Raw genomic sequence first — 20,815 nt, 5'->3', positions numbered from 1 at the left:
CCACCCCACATGCGAGTTTTACGTGTTCTAGCTGCATTTATTTAATAAATCTAAGTGGGTGATTATGTGCATTTTATATATAATCCATACAATTTAGAGCAAGATTTGATCGGTCATAAGAATATTGTATTTATGGAGAAAGGAAATTAAAGAGCGGACTTAGTTGACTTAACTTAGATCCAGTATTCTCTTTTGTTCACATAAGAGTACTTGCATAAAACCATTTACGTTTCATGCATATAAGTTTTGGTTGTAATCACAACCATTTTCATTTTGTACTGCTTATAAGGTTTTTGCAAATATGTATTGAATATTGGAAGTTATTGACTAATATTTAAAAATATGGATATTAAATAGAATATTATTATTTGATTCCCCAGCGTACCGTGAATGCATGTGCGCACGAGAGAGTATAAGTCACGAAGATAAACGACGATATGCAATTAAAGTTAAATCAGCTTTACTTTTTTCCCTTTCCCCTTACAATCCATTATTATTGTCGCCCCCAAAGTACAGTTGCTATGCTAAGTTCATGAAAGCAATAGTAGTGATAGCCAACCATTAGTTTATCACCAAACTAAAGTTCTTTTTATTTCATGATGTTCTCATAAAGCAGAAACCTTGTTAAAAGAAATTCGTGCAGTCAAGGTTTTGTACTTCCATTTGTCAGGGGCGGACTTAGCTGTAGGCTAAATAAATTACTTCAACAGAGTGATTGGTTAATTTTTACTATCTAGAAATTTACGGATGACTTTTGTATCGTTATCTAAAATGAACATAATAACGCTCATTTTTTTCATGGCAACAATCAAAGAGGCACGCAATGCATGATGGTAAATCAACAACATGAAAATTATATTAAAATTTCAATGTATTAAAATAAGTTCCTTATATAGTGAGCTGGTTGATTTATGATTTCTCGTGCAACGTTCTTGATTACTACATTCTATGGCAACTTTTCTCTAAAAGTACACACGACTAGGCTCCGAATGGCTCCAAATTGGGACCTAGTCATTTCAAGTGTCAAGGAACTCTGAAAACTCCCCCCCCCCAAAAAAAAAATTGACATATTTAGCAAAACTCTTTAAATAAGGGTGCTTGTAAAGAACTTCATTGCTGTTGTATATCACTCATTTCTTACGTCAAAATCTAAACCAGTTTTTCTTAAAGTGAAAGACTTGCTAAATTGCTGCATTCATGTGTAGTTTAGTGTACAATAACAACCGCTCCTATCACTTACATACTTTAAGACGTCAAGTTGAGTTATCAGTAAATACTCAAAAGTAATTGGTTCAATGGTCACCAATCTCGATGACTGCGTGTTTAAAGTTTAGGTATAATAACATATCTAAAATACCACTGTTTACAAATGGGATATTACCTCATTCATTGATTTGACGTTTTTGATTTGGACAAAACAAGTAACAGCACCTAATCAAGGCGTCAATGATAAGTTCTATATAATAAGATGATTTATGAAAGCAAGATAATGAAGGTTGACGGATAGAACATGCGTTTATTTGCGCTCCGAAATGTCGATGAATAGAGTAAAGTAACTTTAAATGGTAAAAGTTTCTAAAATAGATCATAGATTGTCTGTCTAGATGGAAAATGAAAAAATTTTAGCACTTTACGTTCATGGTAAATTCAAGTTTAAATGTTTTGCTATTTTGTGTTCCGAGTTCCAGAATTTGTTACTTCCATGTTCTAGTGGTAAATTGTTCCTGGTTCACTAATGATATCCGTTTGCTGTGAAATTCAAGGTGAAACAGGTTTAGACAATTCTCGAACGCCATTGAAAATGGAAAGTTTGCTTAAAGTGGTACTATGACGAAAATTTTGCCTCTCGTTTTTTTTTCATAGATTAATAGTGTATGTAAAAAAATCTCTTCTGGCGAAATTTTAGCGCAATGTATTTCATGCTGCTCGAGTTACGTAGCGATAAAACTTGAACTTTAAGAGCCGCCATTAAAATGCGCCATATTTGAATTTTCAAGAAGGAAGGTGCTTGTGACGTCATAGTCTTAACTCGCGGCTCTTTACAATATAACACAATATAGAAATAGAGATTTAAAAGGTTGTATAACTCAATTTTTTTAACATGCCTTCAACACGCTGTGTCGTGCAAGATTGCAGTAATAAGTCTGATAGAAGTACAGGCATTTCATTACATAAAAGACCAAACGACGAGTCTTTGAGAAGAATTTGGGTTAAATTTGTTCAGACGAAGCGCGCAAACTTTAATCCGAGTTCGCGCGAAATTCGATTTATGATTTGTTCGAATCACTTCTCGGATGATTGTATTGAGCGTTTATTCCATTTGGGTGGTATGACTAGACGGCTCAAACCTGGTGCCGTGCCTACTATTTGGAAATCACAAACACCAACAACGTCAAGAGAGCGGCGTCAGGTTAGCACAAGTTGCAATTATTATATACTTACACATATTGCAGATGATAAATTTTCACAATTTGAGAGAACCAATAATACATCCAGGCAAACTTTCAATATATAATATACATTTATACTAAGGTTTTAAAGGAAGTACAAAATGAAGTGTCTGTATCATGCGGTGACCTTTGGTCTTTACACCTAACGAAGCTGCTTGAAGAACAAATTCGTTCAGGCAAACTTCGTTAAAACCAGGGTGATACATTTTACCACGGTATTGCTCTATTTCCATGCAGCATCGGCACTCTTGAGGGTTGGCAACAAAATCCAACGAACAATGGCCACATTCACACCTTTAAGATTGGCCAAATTGTATGTTTCCATAAAGTTATCATAGCTAACGGCAGACGATTCAGATCAAAGTAACACACTAAGAATGACATCTCACCATGAAGTAACATCAACACGGGCATCAAAACGATCTTGCAGCATGTCTTCAACCCGCCGTTCTTCTGCGACTGTAGCTTCGTACTCAGCAATTTCATCGGGCGAAGCAAGCGGTTCAATATTATCGACAAATGGCAAAATTTCCGAATTAGATTCGTTCGAATTTGCCGTCACAAATTCCGATGAAGAAATCGATGCGTTTGTCTCGATCGAAGACTCAGAGAGTGAGCTAGATCTCGATGATTTTGACATTTTTTTTGCTCTATTTATATGGCAAGCCAAACCTGCCAAAAGTGTTTCGAGATTTATAAGTCGTATTAGAATTACTATAAGTGTATTCGAGATTCGTAAAGTGGTACTCGAAATTACTATAATGCGGTGTGAAAACTATATTATTATTGTTGAGTAGTGTATGACGAGATTTATATGACGAGTTGTTTTATAAACTGTGACGAGATTTATAAGACGAGTTTTATATGACGAGTTTTATATGACGAGTTTATATCGCGAGTTTTCCTCTAACAACATGAAGTATTGAGTTAAAGAACACGTGTTTGTTTCAAAAGCAGTTATTAATTATATGCAAAATTTTGGCGGGTTGGTAACTTTGTATTTTCTATCTATACTGTATACATACTTCATTTGCTTCGAAATAAGTTGCATTACTAGCGGACGCCATCTTGGGAAATCTCGTTACAGTTTGTAAACAACCTCTTATAAATCTCGTTACACTGTTACAGTTTATAAAAAAAACTCGTCTTATAAATCTCGTCATATGAAACTCGTCATATAAAACTCGTCATATGAAACTCGTCATGTAAAACTCGTCTTATAAATCTCGTCATATGAAACTCGTCATATAAAACTCGTCTTACACAACTCAACAATAATAATATAGTTTTCACACCGCATTATAGTAATTTTGAGTACCACTTTACGAATCTCGAATACACTTATAGTAATTCTAATACGACTTATAAATCTCGATACACTTTTGGCAGGTTTGGCTTGCCATATATTTATGTATTACCTTGTATACTTTCCAATGTGCGCTTCTTGCCGTGTTAAGACTATGACGTCACAGACCTTTGGTGATTGCAAATATTCAAAATGGCCGATTTTAATGGCGGACTTGAAAATTAGACATTTCAAATGTTCATAACTCCCTCGTTATATTAATATTTTTGCTTACATTTTACGAAAGCAATAATTGATATGTGCTTAAACTATTGAATGCCAAAATCGATGATTTTTTAACGTTAAGTTTTCGTCATAGAACCACTTTAAAGTACGTCAATGTTAAATTGTAAATCATAAAGCAAACATGCATGTATTCCAGCTGACATATTTAGCAAAACTCTTTAAATAATGGGTTGTGGTAAAGAATTTTATTGCTGTAGTATGTCATTCATTTTTATGACAAAATCTGAACTAACTTTATGTAAAATGAGTGACTTGCTAAGTTGCTACATGTATACATAAAATAGTCTTAAAGCTGAATGGATGACCTTAGTGTCGCTATATAATAATACTGAATGTGGTAGGAACCCTTATTGATCTGTGTAGTTTCTCTGATAGAATATTATTTTGTATCAGACCAAAAACATGGCTGAATTGCAAGTCAAGAATACATAGCTACTTGTACATGTTTATGACATCATGCCAGAAATATGTAGTTCGTCAGTGTAGTCTTAAGGCTAATTTATACTTCGTGCGACAAGTGTCGCGCGCCATGTCGCATGAGGAATATGACGTCATATCACCAAAACGGAAGTAACATTTGACGTAATTTCACCGTATTGTCGCACACGTGCGCCTCGCAAAAAGTTGTAACGTCGCAGACATTTTGTCGAATTTTCGCGCAAGATAATTGGCTATCTAACAACACGTGGTTAGTCATTTGTGTTTGTCTCAGCATATGTATGTCACAATTATGAAAAAATATTTAATCATGGATGGATTCGAAGAAAGATTAGGGGAAAAAGTTAGGAAATACCCTCATATATATATAAGACTCGTCTAGAAGGGATTATAAAGACCTACAAAAAACTACGAATTCATGGAAGGAAATTGGGAAAAGCTCGAAACAAATGATGCTGTTTGCAGACAAAAATGGAAGAAAATACGGGACCGATTTACGAAAGCCAAAAAGCGTTTAAAATCGAAGAGTGGCAATCCTGGCGGAAAATTATACCTGCTAATGTCATTAGCGTGTCGTGGTTGTCTAGCATTTTAGCAGAAATGAATTCATTTGATTCACAAAGAATTTTAACAATGCTGCCAATGCACTACTTGATGTAAATGTCAACATAATTTTGAATTTGTATACAGATTTCGGGCGGTTGTCGCGTTTACTATAAATGCTTTATTTGATTGTCGGATGGCTCGTGCCCATAGATTGCACAAGCCAGAGTGTCGCACGACACATGCCGTAAGAAGTATAAGTTGGCCTTTAGTAGCCGGCACACAAATCTTCGGAGTTTACATGTTAGGATATTTTGTATTTTCATTCAAATTATGTACATTTGATGCACAATTTACATTTTATGATAATATGAACAAACTTGCATTTTTGTAAGAAGAATTTTAATTCTTGTTTCTTTCAAGCTAAATGTTAAATGACATCAAATCTGTGTTCAAAGTTCTTGTTGCACATAATTACCCCAATTAAACTGTAGGCGTTGGGGGATGAAAACTTCCTTCACCGCTTTTTTAACGACACCAAGGAACGTAAGTTTCGAAAAGTAGTAGTAAGATGATTGCAGTGGACTGTGGTAGTAGATGCCTGTTTGGTTGTTAGAGATGTTGGTTTATGTCAAATTTTAACCGAGCAATAACATCATGTCATGCAGTTTATATGCAATGCTATTTATATACTTAGCGGATGTGCCACTTGATTATGCAAATATTTTGGCCCTTTTATGCCAACGCAAGGGATTGTCATTAATAACGGGGAAATATACAGTTGAACTGCTCGTGTTGAAGAAAATTCTAAACACAAACGTCACCAAAGAAAGACGTCAAAATTCACAAGTCTTGCCTGAACAATAAAGAATACTAATAAGGTGCGTTATGCTTCCACCAACGAGTTTTTAGCATTATTAACAAACGTGTATGTGGTGGAAAGGTAATCGGTCAATATTTTTCATCATACCGAGTTCTATCCACATCAAAAATCTGTATAATATAGATGGAATTGATCATTGAATTCTCAATCACGGCTGTAGATGTCAGCTGATTCCCATGCAAAAAATGGCGGTATCGGTCAATTCCTGCTACGATTTAGCGAGCAAAATTGGCCGCTTTTCAGAAAATAGTACATTTTCTCATTCCCCCTGAAAAGAGTGAACAAGAAAAACGCGTTTCGCATTTAGGCATAAGCAATATATATTTGATGTAGGAAAATGACCAAGGAAGATTTGTTAAAACACAGTCAACCAATAATCATGCTGTAATAAATCATGCTGTTGCATCGGTATGTCTGTGAAATATGTGCAATTAATAATTTTTCACCAAGTGCGGACCTGATAAGGATATGTTCAGAATAGAAAGCAAGATTAACAAAAGTTGTGTAGTATATCACGCTTATATACTTTTCCAGTATTTAGTCGTTATAAGACGTAGAAACGTTTATTTTAGCAGATCTTACAACTAGGCTTTCGCGACATACCAAGTGTAAGGGCTCTTTTCCACTCATCACAAAATGCTCTCGCTGCGAGCTTGCGAGTCTGTTCGCTCGATCAAAAAATTTTGTTCAATTAATTTAACCATGCTGCAAGTCATGGTAAGCTCGCTGCGAGTGTCTGCGAGTTATCATCCCTGAAGTAGTCCAATACTTCTTCAGTGCTATAGTCTTGTACTGTACTATCAACTTTCTACTCAAATGTGTATCATAATTTGTTTCATTCTGCCTCCAATGATTCATAGACGTTTGTATGTGTGCATAGTTAGCAAAGCATTTCGGTAACGAATAGAAGAGATGAAAGAATCTCGGCTCACTCTACATTTTTCGATGAAACATTCCTACCAGTGAAACGATACATAAAATGGTCTTAAAGCTGAATGGGTGATCTTAGTCTCGTTATATAATAATACTAAATTTGATAGGAACCCTTATTTGAGCTGTGTAGTTTCTCTGATAAAATATTATTTTGTATCAGACCAAAAACATGGCTGAATTGCAACTCAAGAATGCATAGCGACTTGTACAAGTTTATGACATCATGCCAGAAATAAGTAGTTCGTCAGTGTAGTCTTAGTAGCCGGCACACAAATCTTCGGAATTTACATGTTAGGATATTTTTTGTTTTCATTCAAATTATGTACATTTGATGCACAATTTACATTTTATGATAATATGAACAAACTTGCGTTTTTCTAGGAAGAATTTTAATTCTTGTTTCTTTCAAGCTAAATGTTAAATGACATCAAGTCTGTGTTCAAAGTTCTTGTTGCACATAATTACCCCAATTAAAATGTAGGCGTTGGTGAATGAAAACTTCCTTAACCGCTTTTATCGACACCAAGAAACGTAAGTTTCGAAAAGTAGTAAGATGATTGCAGTGGACTGTTGAAGTAGTTGCCTATTTCGTTTCTACCAATGTTGGTTTATGTCGAATTTTAACTGAGCAATAACATCATGTCATGCAATTAATATGCCATGCTATTTTTGTACTTAGCGGATGTGCACTTGATTATGCAAAAATATTTGGCACTGTTATGCCGACGCAAGGGTTGTCAATAATAGAGGGGGAAATCAACAGTTGAACTGTTCGTGTTGAAGGAACTTCCAAACATAAGATGGGATAAGTTAACAGTTAATTGCTTTTTATATATTACATGAGAAAAAATCATTACTACGTGCTCGTAGCCTATAACCTAAAACATACTCACACACACAGAGTGTAACATATAATTTGCGCTCTCTTTACTCAATGGCAAAGTTATTTCTCAATCAATGCCTTCAATGACAATGTTTTTTCTAACATATTTCTAATCAAGCTTAGCAATCATTGAAGTGAAAATACTGTTTTCAAATAATTATGAAGTCATAATATTGAAGCACCACGTAATGAGACTAAGCGAGCTTTTAAAAGACGGGCGTGTGACTTAAACTTGTTGGTATTTTGCCCATTTCTCTTAGTTGTCACAAAGCTATACTTTTAGGCATCGTGCCTGCGATAAGAGGTTTATAAGAAAGATGCATGCGTTTATGAAGAAAAAGTCTTAAATTCATAATACGTATTTCATTGCAGATGCTGAATGAGACCAAATTTAAGAAGGTTCCATGTTTCTTCTCCACATAATTTCCATAATTTGTGAAAGAACTTGAGTTTAGCACGTTATAATTGCCACAAAATTTGGGTTATGCAAAAGGTCTTTGTAGCTACTATACTATAGCGAGACTAAAGCCCGCTGCACAATGGTGAACTTGCCGCGCGTACTTGTTATTCGTGACAAGTGCGATCGACAAAATTTCCTAGTGTGCGCGGAAGTTTTGAACAACATTTGTCATTCGTGTTTGATATTTGACGTTTGATATTTGACGCGTTTGATATTTGACTCATCTGTCACGAATGACAAATGTTGTTCAAAACTTCCGCCCACAAGGGATTGTCATTAATAAGGGGGAAATCAACAGTTGAACTGCTTGTGTTGAAGAAAATTCTAAACACAACAAACACAAACGCCACCGAAGAAAGACTTCAAAATTCACAAGTCTTGCCTGAACAATCAAGAATACTAATAAGGTGCGTTATGCTTCCACCAACGAGTTTTTAGCATTATTAACAAACGTGTATGTAGTGGAAAGGTAATCGGTCAATATTTTTCATCATACCGAGTTCTATCCACATCAAAAATCTGTATAATATAGATGGAATTGATCATTGAATTCTCGATCACGGCTGTAGATGACAGCTGATTCCCATGCAAAAAATGGCGATATCGGTCAGTTCCTGCTACGATTTATCGAGCAAAATTGGCCACTTTTCAGAAAATTGTACATTTTCTCATTCCCCCTGAAAAGAGTGAACAGGAAAAACGCATTTCGCATTTAGGCATAAGCAATATATATTTGATGTAGGAAAATGACCAAGGAAGATTTGTTAAAACACGGTCAACCAATAATCATGTTGTAATAAATCATACTGTTGCATCGGTATGTCTGTGAAATATGTCCAATAATTCTTCACCAAGTGCGGACCTGATAAGGATTTGTTCAGAAAAGAAAGCAAGATTAACAAAAGTTGTGTAGTATATCACGCTTATATGCTTTTCCAGTATTTAGTCGTTATAAGACGTAGAAACGTTTATTTTAGCAGATCTTACAACTAGGCTTTCGCGACATACCAAGTGTAAGGGCTCTTTTCTACTTATCACAAAATGCTCTCGCTGCGAGCTTGCGAGTCTGTTGGCGCGATCAAAAAATTTTGTTCAATTAATTTAACTATGCTGCTGCAAGTCATGGTAAGCTCGCTGCGAGTGTCTGCGAGTTATCATCCCTGAAGTAGTCCAATACTTCTTCAGTGCTATAGTCTTGTACTGTACTATCAACTTTCTACTCAAATGTGTATCATTATTTGTTTCAGTCTGCCACCAATGTTTTATAGACGTTTGTATGTGTGCATAGTTAGCGAAGCATTTCGGTAACGAACAGAAGAGATGAAAGAATCTCGGCTCACTCTACATTTTTCGATGAAACATTCCTACCAGTGAAACGATACATAAAATGGTCTTAAAGCTGAATGGGTGATCTTAGTCTCGCTATATAATAATACTAAATTTGATAGGAACCCTTATTTGAGCTGTGTAGTTTCTCTGATAAAATATTATTTTGTATCAGACCAAAAACATGGCTGAATTGCAACTCAAGAATGCATAGCGACTTGTACAAGTTTATGACATCATGCCAGAAATAAGTAGTTCGTCAGTGTAGTCTTAGTAGCCCGTACACAAATATTCTGAGTTTACATGTTAGGATATTTTTTGTTTTCATTCAAATTATGTACATTTGATGCACAATTTACATTTTATGATAATATGAACAAACTTGCGTTCTTGTAGGAAGAATTTTAATTCTTTTTTCTTTCAAGCTAAATGTTAAATGACATCAAGTCTATGTTCAAAGTTCTTGTTGTACATAATTACCCCAATTAAAATGTAGGCGTTGGTGAATGAAAACTTCCTTCACCGCCATTTTAACGACACCAAGGAACGTAAGTTTCGAAAGGTAATAGTAAGATGATTGCAGTGGACTGTGGTAGTAGTTGCCTATTTCGTTTTTACCAATGTTGGTTTATGTCGAATTTTAACCGAGCATTAACATCATGTCATGCAATTAATATGCCATGCTATTTTTGTACTTAGCGGATGTGCACTTGATTATGCAAAAATATTTGGCACTGTTATGCCTACGCAAGGTTGTCATTAATAAAAGGGGAAATCAACACTTCAACTGCTCGTGTTGAAGGAACTTCCAAACATAAGTTGGGATAAGTTAACAGTCAATTCATTTTTATATATCACATGAGAAAAAATCATTACTCCGTGCCCGTATCCTATAAACTAAACATACACACATACACTGAGTGCAACATATAATTCGCGCTCTCTTTAATCAATGGCAAAGTTATTTCTCAATCAATGCCTTCAATGACAATGTTTTGGCTAACATATTTCTAATCAAGCTTAGCAATCATTGAAGTGAAAATACTGTTTTCGAATAATTATAAAGTCATGATGTTGAAGCACCACGTAGGGAGAGTAAGCGAGTTTTTAAAAGACGGGCGTGTGACTTAAACTTGTTGGAATTTTGCCCATTTCTCTTAGTTCTCACAAACCTATACTTTTAGGCATCGTGTCTGCGATAAGGGGTTTATAAGAAAGATGCATGCGTTTATGAAGAAAAAGTCTTAAATTCATAATACGTATTTCATTGCAGATGCTCAATGGGACCAAATTTAAGAAGGTTCCATGTTTCTTCTCCACAAAATTTCCATAATTTGTGAAAAAAACTTGAGTTTAGCACGTTATAATTGCTGCAAATTTTGGGTGTTGCAAAAGGACTTTGTAGCTACTATACTGTAGCAAGAGTAAGGAAAGCGAGTTTGAAAAATAGGGTCTTTACTGAAGGAATAAGTGCTGAAATATGTGTGGATAGAGTCACTATTATCCCTGAAGCATTTAAATACTTCTTCGGTGCTATATTCTTGTACTGTACTTTCAACCTTCTACTCAAATGTGTATCATTATTTGTTTCAGTCTGCCACCATCATTTTATAGACGTTTGTATGTGTGCATAGTTAGCGAAGCATTTCGGTAACAAACAGAAGAGATGAAAGAATCTCGGCTCACTCTACATTTTTTGATGAAACATTGCTACCAGTGAAACAATACATAAAATGGTCTTAAAGTTGAATGGGTGACCTTAGTGTCGCTATATAATAATACTGAATTTGATAGGAACCCTTATTTGAGCTGTGTAGTTTCTCTCATAAAATATTATTTTGTATCAGACCAAAAACATGGCTGAATTGCAAGTCAAGAATACATAGCTACTTGTACAAGTTTATGACATCATGCCAGAAATAAATAGTTCGTCAGTGTAGTCTTAGTAGCCGGCACACAAATCTTTGGAGTTTATATGTTAAGATATTTTGTATTTTCATTCAAATTATGTACATTTGATGCACAATTTACATTTTATGATAATATGAACAAACTTGCGTTTTTCTAGGAAGAATTTTAATTCTTGTTTCTTTCAAGCTAAATGTTAAATGACATCAAGTCTGTGTTCAAAGTTCTTGTTGCACATAATTACCCCAATTAAAATGTAGGCGTTGGTGAATGAAAACTTCCTTAACCGCTTTTTTATCGACACCAAGAAACGTAAGTTTCGAAAAGTAGTAGTAAGATGATTGCAGTGGACTGTTGAAGTAGTTGCCTATTTCGTTTCTACCAATGTTGGTTTATGTCGAATTTTAACTGAGCAATAACATCATGTCATGCAATTAATATGCCATGCTATTTTTGTACTTAGCGGATGTGCACTTGATTATGCAAAAATATTTGGCACTGTTATGCCGACGCAAGGGTTGTCAATAATAGAGGGGGAAATCAACAGTTTAACTGCTCGTGTTGAAGGAACTTCCAAACATAAGTTGTGATAAGTTAACAGTTAATTCATTTTTATATATTACATGAGAAAAAATCATTACTACGTGCTCGTAGCCTATAACCTAAACATACTCACACACACACTGAGTGCAACATATAATTTGCGTTCTCTTTACTCAAAGGAAAGTTACTTCTCAATCAATGCCTTCAATGACAATGTTTTTGCTAACATATTTCTAATCAAGCTTAGCAATCATTGAAGTGAAAATACTGTTTTCAAATAATTATGAAGTCATGATGTTGAAGCACCACGTAATGAGACTAAGCGAGCTTTGAAAAGACGGGCGTGTGACTTAAACTTGTTGGTATTTTGCCCATTTCTCTTAGTTGTCACAAAGCTATACTTTTAGGCATCGTGCCTGCGATAAGAGGTTTATAAGAAAGATGCATGCGTTTATGATGAAAAAGTCTTAAATTCATAATACGTATTTCATTGCAGATGCTGAATGAGACCAAATTTAAGAAGGTTCCATGTGTCTTCTCCACATAATTTCCATAATTTGTGAAAGAACTTGAGTTTAGCAAGTTATAATTCCCACAAAATTTGGGTTATGCAAAAGGTCTTTGTAGCTACTATACTGTAGCGAGACTAAAGCCCGCCGCACAATGGTGAACTTGCCGCGCGTACTTGTTATTCGTGACAAGTGCGATCGACAATATTTCCAAGTGTGCGCGGAAGTTTTGAACAACATTTGTCATTCGTGTTTGATATTTGCTGTTTGATATTTGACGCGTTTGATATTTGACTCATCTGTCACGAATGGCAAATGTTGTTCAAAACTTCCGCCCATAAGGGATTGTCATTAATAAGGGGGAAATCAACAGTTGAACTGCTTGTGTTGAAGAAAATTCTAAACACAGCAAACACAAATGCCACCGAAGAAAGACTTCAAAATTCACAAGTCTTGCCTGAACAATCAAGAATACTAATAAGGTGCGTTATGCTTCCACCAACGAGTTTTTAGCATTATTAACAAACGTGTATGTAGTGGAAAGGTAGTCGGTCAATATTATTCATCATACCGAGTTCTATCCACATCAAAAATCTGTATAATATAGATGGAATTGATCATTGAATTCTCAATCACGGCTGTAGATGGCAGCTGATTCCCATGCAAAAAATGGCGGTATCGGTCAATTCCTGCTACGATTTAGCGAGCAAAATTGGCCGCTTTTCAGAAAATAGTACATTTTCTCATTACCCCTGAAAAGAGTGAACAAGAAAAACGTATTTCGCATTTAGGCATAAGCAATATATATTTGATGTAGGAAAATGACCAAGGAAGATTTGTTAAAACACAGTCAACCAATAATCATGTTGTAATAAATCATGCTGTTGCATCGGTATGTCTGTGAAACATGTGCAATAATTCTTCACCAAGTGCGGACCTGATAAGGATATGTTCAGAAAAGAAAGCAAGATTAACAAAAGTTGTGTAGTATATCACGCTTATATCCTTTTCCAGTATTTAGTCGTTACAAGACGTAGAAACGTTTATTTTAGCAGATCTTACAACTAGGCTTTCGCGACATACCAAGTGCAAGGTCTCTTTTCCACTCATCACAAAATGCTCTCGCTGCGAGCTTGCGAGTCTGTTCGCGCGATCAAAAAATTTTGTTCAATTAATTTAACTATGCTGCTGCAAGTCATGGTAAGCTCGCTGCGAGTGTCTGCGAGTTATCATCCCGGAAGTAGTCCAATACTTCTTAAGTGCTATAGTCTTGTACTGTACTATCAACTTTCTACTCAAATGTGTATCATAATTTGTTTCATTCTGCCTCCAATGATTCATAGACGTTTGTATGTGTGCATAGTTAGCAAAGCATTTCGGTAACGAACAGAAGAGATAAAGAATCTCGGCTCACTCTACATTTTTCGATGAAACATTGCTACCAGTGAAAGGATACGTAAAATGGTCTTAAAGCTGAATGGGTGATCTTAGTGTCGCTATATAATAATACTGAATGTGGTAGGAACCCTTATTTGAGCTGTGTAGTTTCTCTGATAAAATATTATTTTGTATCAGACCAAAAACATGGCTGAATTGCAAGTCGAATGCATAGCTAGTTGTACAAGTTTATGACATCATGCCAGAAATAAGTAGTTCGTCAGTGTAGTCTTAGTAGCCCGCACATAAATCTTCGGAGTTTACATGTTAGGATATTTTGTATTTTCATTCAAATTATGTACATTTGATGCACAATTTACATTTTATGATAATATGAACAAACTTGCGTTCTTGTAGGAAGAATTTTAATTCTTTTTTCTTTCAAGCTAAATGTTAAATGACATCAAGTCTGTGTTCAAAGTTCTTGTTGCACATAATTACCCCAATTAAAATGTAGGCGTTGGGGAAAGGAAACTTCCTTCACCGCCATTTTAACGACACCAAGGAACGTAAGTTTCGAAAAGTAGTAGTAAGATGATTGCAATGGACTGTGGTAGTAGTTGCCTATTTCGTTTTTACCAATGTTGGTTTATGTCAAATTTTTACCGAGCAATAACATCATGTCATGCAATTAATATGCCATGCTATTTTTGTACTTAGCGGATGTGCACTTGATTATGCAAAAATATTTGGCACTGTTATGCCGACGCAAGGTTGTCAATAATAGAGGGGGAAATCAACAGTTGAACTGTTCGTGTTGAAGGAACTTCCAAACATAAGATGGGATAAGTTAACAGTTAATTCCTTTTTATATATTACATGCGAAAAATTCATTACTACGTGCTCGTATCCTATAACCTAAAACATACTCACACACACAGAGTGCAACTTATAATTTCGCTCTCTTTAATCAGTGGCAAAGTTATTTTTCAATCAATGCCTTCAATGACAATGTTTTTGCTAACATATTTCTAATCAAGCTTAGCTATCATTGAAGTGAAAATATTGTTTTCAAATAATTATGAAGTCCTGATGTTGAAGCACCACGTAATGAGACTAAGCGAGCTTTTAAAAGACGGGCGTGTGACTTAAACTTGTTGGTATTTTGCCCATTTCTCTTAGTTGCCACAAAGCTATACTTTTAGGCATCGTGCCTGCGATAAGAGGTTTATAAGAAAGATGCATGGGTTTACGAAGAAAAAGTCTTAAATTCATAATACGTATTTCATTGCAGATGCTCAATGAGACCAAATTTAAGAAGGTTCCATGTTTCTTCTCCACATAATTTCCATAATTTGTGAAAGAGCTTGAGTTTAGCACGTTATAATTGCCACAAAATTTGGGTAATGCAAAAGGTCTTTGTAGCTACTATACTATAGCGAGACTAAAGCCCGCCGCACAATGGTGAACTTGCCGCGCGTACTTGTTATTCGTGACAAGTGCGATCGACAAAATTTCCTAGTGTGCGCGGAAGTTTTGAACAACATTTGTCATTCGTGACAGATGAGTCAAATATCAAACGTCAAATATCAAACACGAATGACAAATGTTGTTCAAAACTTCCGCGCACACTAGGAAATTTTGTGGATTGTATCATTATTTTTATCAAATGTATCAAATGTGTATCATTATTTTTTTCAGTCTGCCTCCAATATTTTATAAACGTTTGTATATGTGCATACGTTACATTTTGGTAACGAACAGAAGAGATGAAAGAATCTCGGCTCACTTTACATTTTTCGATGAAACATTGCTACCAGTGAAACGATACATAAAATTGTCTTAAAGCTGAATGGGTGATCTTAGTGTCTCTATATAATAATACTGAATTTGGTAGGAACCCTTGTTTGAGCTGTGTAGTTTCTTATCTATAGAAAATTCATTTACAATATGACATAATGGGAGAATAGACAGGTAACTTTCTAATCGTGGTTGTGTAAGGTTAAGTTGTAATTATCATCTATCCATCTCTTACGATGTAGACTATACGTGTTTACAATTTCCAGGATATGAAAACTTTAATATTGTCTTCTTACAAACTAATCATGGCGAGAAATTATGCGGACAGCATGGCAACAGACTAGCTAGTTGCTCGTTGCAAGAAATATTAAGTTTTTATTTTTAACCATTTACAATGGCATTTGCGATTTTTAAGACAATTTTTGGATTTGTCACTACAAAAAAGTCCTTATTTTATTACTAATGAATATCCCAATCGACAGGCAAAACAAACTCACATTACGCAAAATCATTAAATTTAGCAGCATGCATGTTATAATGTTGCGTATGGAGCGACATAAAAAAATATAAAAAATATATTTACAGGTTATTTCGTCTCATTTTATCGCTATTTTCAATTTATTTCTACATTTTAGTTCTACGCCTAAATAAACCCTCAATGATTTAGAAATAAGCAGTTCATTGTTTAACATATAATATATTATTTGTTAAATAACATATATATTATATGTTAAAAAATGAACTGCTTATTTGTAAATCATTAATGGTTTATTTAGGCGTAGAAATAAATTGTTCCTAAATAATGAATTATTTTAGCAAAAAATGAGAGTAAAATGAGACCATATAACCTGTAAATATTTCTTTTACGTATGGCGCCCTGGAGTCGCGTTGTTGGCTCCAAGAATCCGTTAAAGTGGGCATATATAAAATTAGGAGTTTCTGTAAACTTATCACTACCTACTTTTTTGAACCTTTTCGCGACTTTTTACCCGTGACCAAATTGACAAGCTCTCTTTAATACCCCAACCAGTGGGGTATTACTATTTACGGGGCCTGTAGGGTAAGACCAATTTGTGGGCCTTTAAGCAATAATTATTCCTCCCACTATGTTTAGTTTTTTTTTGCTTGGGGAAAAAAGCCAATACTTCATGAGTTCTGAATATTGCGCATTCGAAGTGTAGATAGTACGAAAGCCATTTTTCCTCTGCATTCGATTGCTCGTAAGGTGTTCAACAGCAGACATGATCTAACTTAAGCACATTTAGCTACCCCAGAATAGCAAAAATGTTCAAATCCTAATTACGTCTAAATACAACGGGCCTCTCGAAAACACGCGCCCGTAGGCTTAAGACTACTTAGCTTAGTGGATAATCCGCCCTTGACCCCCACCCGGTCTTCGCCGAAGAAACGTCATTAATAACAGAATGTAACCCATAAATAGGTTTGCATCTTGTGTAAAACAAAAGCTTTAAAAAATTTCAGCCTTAAAATGATGCAATTCTAAGACAATCGTTTTACTCAAAGTCAAACAATACATATGTGCAATTTTTTCATCGTGAATGATCATCAATCAAGAGACCATCTCTTTGATAGCTTCTTGCACATGTAACGACTCTAATAACACAATAATGAACTTAAGCTATCAACATTTTTGTTAAGACGAACGTCATGAGTTACGTTTGGGAACTAGATCTATGACGCGGGTTTTGATGTAAAGGTTTTCGTTAAGCTGACTCAATATGTAAGCTAAGTTTTCTTTTGCCTTCAATTGAGTTTGGCATTTTGTTTTAATTATATGTCAACATAACACATTTTTATAGAATAAAACAAAAGAATTACGTTTGCCTGTCACGTTTCTGTTAAAAAACAAGAGCGCCAAAACAACCAATTGTCCGCCTTTGACTTCGCCTCATAGACGGCTACGTCATCAAAATCGTTAAATTTACTTCCGCTTGACGTTACAGATTTCAAAACATCTCTAGTTTAAGCTCTCTAATATAAAGGAAGAGCAAAGTGAACTCACAAAAAAATGAGATTTAATACGTGCTATTATTACTTTCAAATGCAGGGTTTAAATGTCGAAATGGATTTAACAAAAAAGAGGATTGACATATTGTCTTTTGATGGCGGAGGAAGTCGAGGTGTAATGGAATTGAAGATTCTCGACGACGTTTTACGTTTGGCAACGATTGTTTTGAAAACACCTGAGACTGTGAAATATCTTGTAAAGGAAGAAAATGATGAAAAGGAAGAAAATTTCCTGGAAGATCGCGCAGTTCGAGAACGTTTGATCAACGATTTGAGAGACGTTAAGGATCCCATTCATCCAGCTGAAGTGTACGAGATGATAGTTGGTACCAGTACAGGAGCTCTGATCGCGTTTGGTTTAGTTGGCGGAAATAAAGTTGGCAACAACCATCGTAAAAGAGAACGGATGACTGTGGAAGAATGCATTCAGATGTATCTCACAAAGACTAGAGAAATTTTTAGGAAGACCTGGTCCCACTGGTTTTATTCTTACATACCTTTGCTGTCCAAAATCCCACTTCTGACATATTCACAAGGTAACGTAGAGAAAGCCCTGGAGGATCAGTTTGGTGATTGCATCTTAAGTGATCTAGGCGGAGTGGGTCCTTTGAAGAACGTTGCTGGAGCTGTTGCAAGAAAACTCGGCGAAAAAGGAGATCTCGTACTATTTGATACAGCAAGCGAAGACTACAACAATTACAAAGCTTACGAAGTCTTGCTCGCCTCCTCAAATGCTCCAATATACTTTAATACTCCAGTAGACATTGGCAACGATAAATTTGTAGATGGAGGCGTTGGTGGAAATTGTCCTTTGAAACAAGCAATTCCCAGAGCACAAAAACATTTTGGAAAAGATGGTAAAGACGTAAAAATAGTTTCGGTTTTATCAATTGCACCTCCATTGCATTTAGAATCAGCAATTGATTCTAATACAGGTTTTGAAAGTTGGGTAAATTATTTTGTCAAAGAATCAACCGATGGAAACGCAGTGTACAACGACGTTGTGAAGCAACATAGATGGAACAAAACTTTGTTTCAAAGGTTATCGCCACGTGGTGAAAGTTTAAAAAAATTCAAGCTTGATGAAATTGATGTCCAAAAGATGTTAGATTACATGAAAAAAGAAAAGGCTGAGGATGACATGTTTCTCGTCGACGTTGTTGCCACTGCAATGGTTGTTGTCTTTACATCTGTTAAAAAAGTGAAAAATGAGCAGAAAACCACGTTGACCACAGCAGCACGACTTGCTAAAGTTGCAGGACTTGCCTACGAAAGCAGGAAAGAATATGAATCAGCAATCGTTTCGTACGAAACAAGCAAACGTCTGCAAAAGAAAGTCGGAATTGATTTCACTTATTTCGAAGTCTCATATAAAATTGCAAAATGCATGAAAAAACAGGGGAGATTTCAATTGGCAATGAAATCATTTAAATCCAACGTTAACATCCTAGTTGGCCATCAAGGTGACAAGAAGATTGATGATATACTGGTCGATACTTTGATCGAGATAGCAGACTGTTACCTAGCAACGTTTCGATATGCTGATGCGGAAGAATACTTGGAAGAATTTCGATTAAAGTATAAAAAGAAAGAAGATATCAATGATGAGAAATTTGCACGTGTCTTTACCAAGGAAGCATGGTGCAAACAGCAACAAGGTAAATTTGTGAAAGCTGTCAATCTTTATACGGAGGCAGCTACATACACCCCAGACGACGACAACCCTGAAAAAGCAGAAATTCAAAATAACATTGGATTATGTTTCGTAAGTCTTGGAATGAAAGAAAAAGGGCTTGAGTTTGTTCGCAAAGCCCAAAAAATAAGAGAGAAGTTAAATACACCGAATAAGGATTCCCTAGTGGCTGAATCTCTTTACAACGTTGGGTTTTGCTTGTTGAAGAAAGGTGACTTCGATAAGGCTAAGGACTCTCTGGAGAGAGCTAAAGAAAAGTACGATCAACTTAATGACGAGATAGGCATTTCCTTAGCACTGAGAAATTTGGCAGCATACCTGTCCTTAAAACATGAACCAGAATACGACCGTGCTTTGGCTTACGCCCAACAGGCTCTGGAAAAGATAAAAAATTCTGTCCCTTATTACTACAATCCTGGAATTGCTAGGAGCTTGTCAGTTCTTGGTCTCTGCCTTTTCAAGGCGGGAAAATTTAAAGAAGCAAAGAAAAAACTGTTACAAGCTTCCGATATCACCAAATATTTGTTTTCAGAAGACCATTGGTGGCTGATAGACATTTATAAGCTGCTCTACAATTTGTATATGAAAGATGACGAGCAGGAGGCCAAGGAATACGAAACGAAAAGGATAAAAATAGAAAGCGAGATAGAAAATATGGCCAAGAATATAGAAGAGAACATAGAAATAAGGTGGAAGCCTCTTCCAGATAATCCCTCTTCTAAGAACAATGGAAAGAGTGAAAATTAAGTTTAAAAATACCAGACCTTACGTTAATTTGACTGTTCTTTATCAAAATGAAATAAAAGTAAGCCAGGCATATAATCAGTTGCTAACGCTTGAAATTCGCGATTGCGTGCATTTTAAGGAAAGCCAGTACAATTTAGGATAGAAGATCTATTGTTGTAAAAACTCAGCAAGAGAAACTGAAGAATGAAAGCACATTTACCTATTTGTATAGCGGATTTTCTTTCATTCAAGAATACCTGCGTAAGATCATTTATGTATTGCAATCCTAATAATTTTTATTTTGCTTTACCTGAAAGGTTCGTAGAAATAATTAATCATGTACTGAATGTAGAAGTCACCAAATAAACTTACATAAAAACTGATATTTATTGATAACTGTAAACCAAGAAAAGGTGACAAAATACTTGTTTCAAGTTGGCTGTCATCAATCTAAATGTCGCCATGGCATTAGCAGGTAGTAAGTGGAAGTGAAACATTTACTTTGTAAAGTTGGCTTTGCTACAGCATAATATAAACATAACAATATTTCCCACCTTAATTCTGATCCTTAAATTTAAAAAAAGGCCTCTAGCCTATATATTCAAACACTAATGGTCAATTTTGAGGGTTAAAAGCCAGCCTCCAGCCTATATATTCAAACACTGATCGTCAACTTTGAGGGTTAAAAACCGGCCTCTAGCCTATATATTTAAAAACTGATGGT

The 20,815-nt window shown here is 35.4% G+C and overlaps 1 protein-coding gene across 2 annotated transcripts; it reads left to right on the top strand.

The window, feature by feature from the left end:
• The first annotated feature begins 5,769 nt into the window (after positions 1-5,769).
• LOC124434790 lies at positions 5,770-20,474 on the top strand. Of its 2 annotated transcripts, none has more exons than XM_046984700.1 (2): positions 5,770-5,903; positions 17,713-20,474. In XM_046984700.1, exon 2 carries the CDS (start codon positions 17,728-17,730, stop codon positions 20,110-20,112), a length of 2,385 nt encoding a protein of 794 aa, XP_046840656.1. In that variant the 5' UTR covers positions 5,770-5,903; positions 17,713-17,727; the 3' UTR covers positions 20,113-20,474. The 2 variants fall into 2 exon arrangements, with proteins under 2 accessions (XP_046840656.1, XP_046840655.1); XM_046984699.1 differs by lacking the exon at positions 5,770-5,903 and adding an exon at positions 12,729-12,949.
• The last annotated feature ends 341 nt before the right edge of the window (positions 20,475-20,815 follow it).

The sequence above is a fragment of the Xenia sp. Carnegie-2017 genome, unplaced genomic scaffold, assembly GCF_021976095.1.
Source record: "Xenia sp. Carnegie-2017 unplaced genomic scaffold, XeniaSp_v1 HiC_scaffold_14, whole genome shotgun sequence".
NCBI lineage: Eukaryota > Metazoa > Cnidaria > Anthozoa > Malacalcyonacea > Xeniidae > Xenia > Xenia sp. Carnegie-2017.
The sequence above is the reverse complement of the archived record's forward strand: the minus strand, read 5'-3'. Positions and strand labels throughout refer to the sequence as shown.

Bases quoted from the DNA above. Each gene is read 5' to 3' on its own strand.
- LOC124434790 (XM_046984700.1), top strand. From the start codon at position 17,728: ATGGATTTAACAAAAAAGAGGATTGACATATTGTCTTTTGATGGCGGA.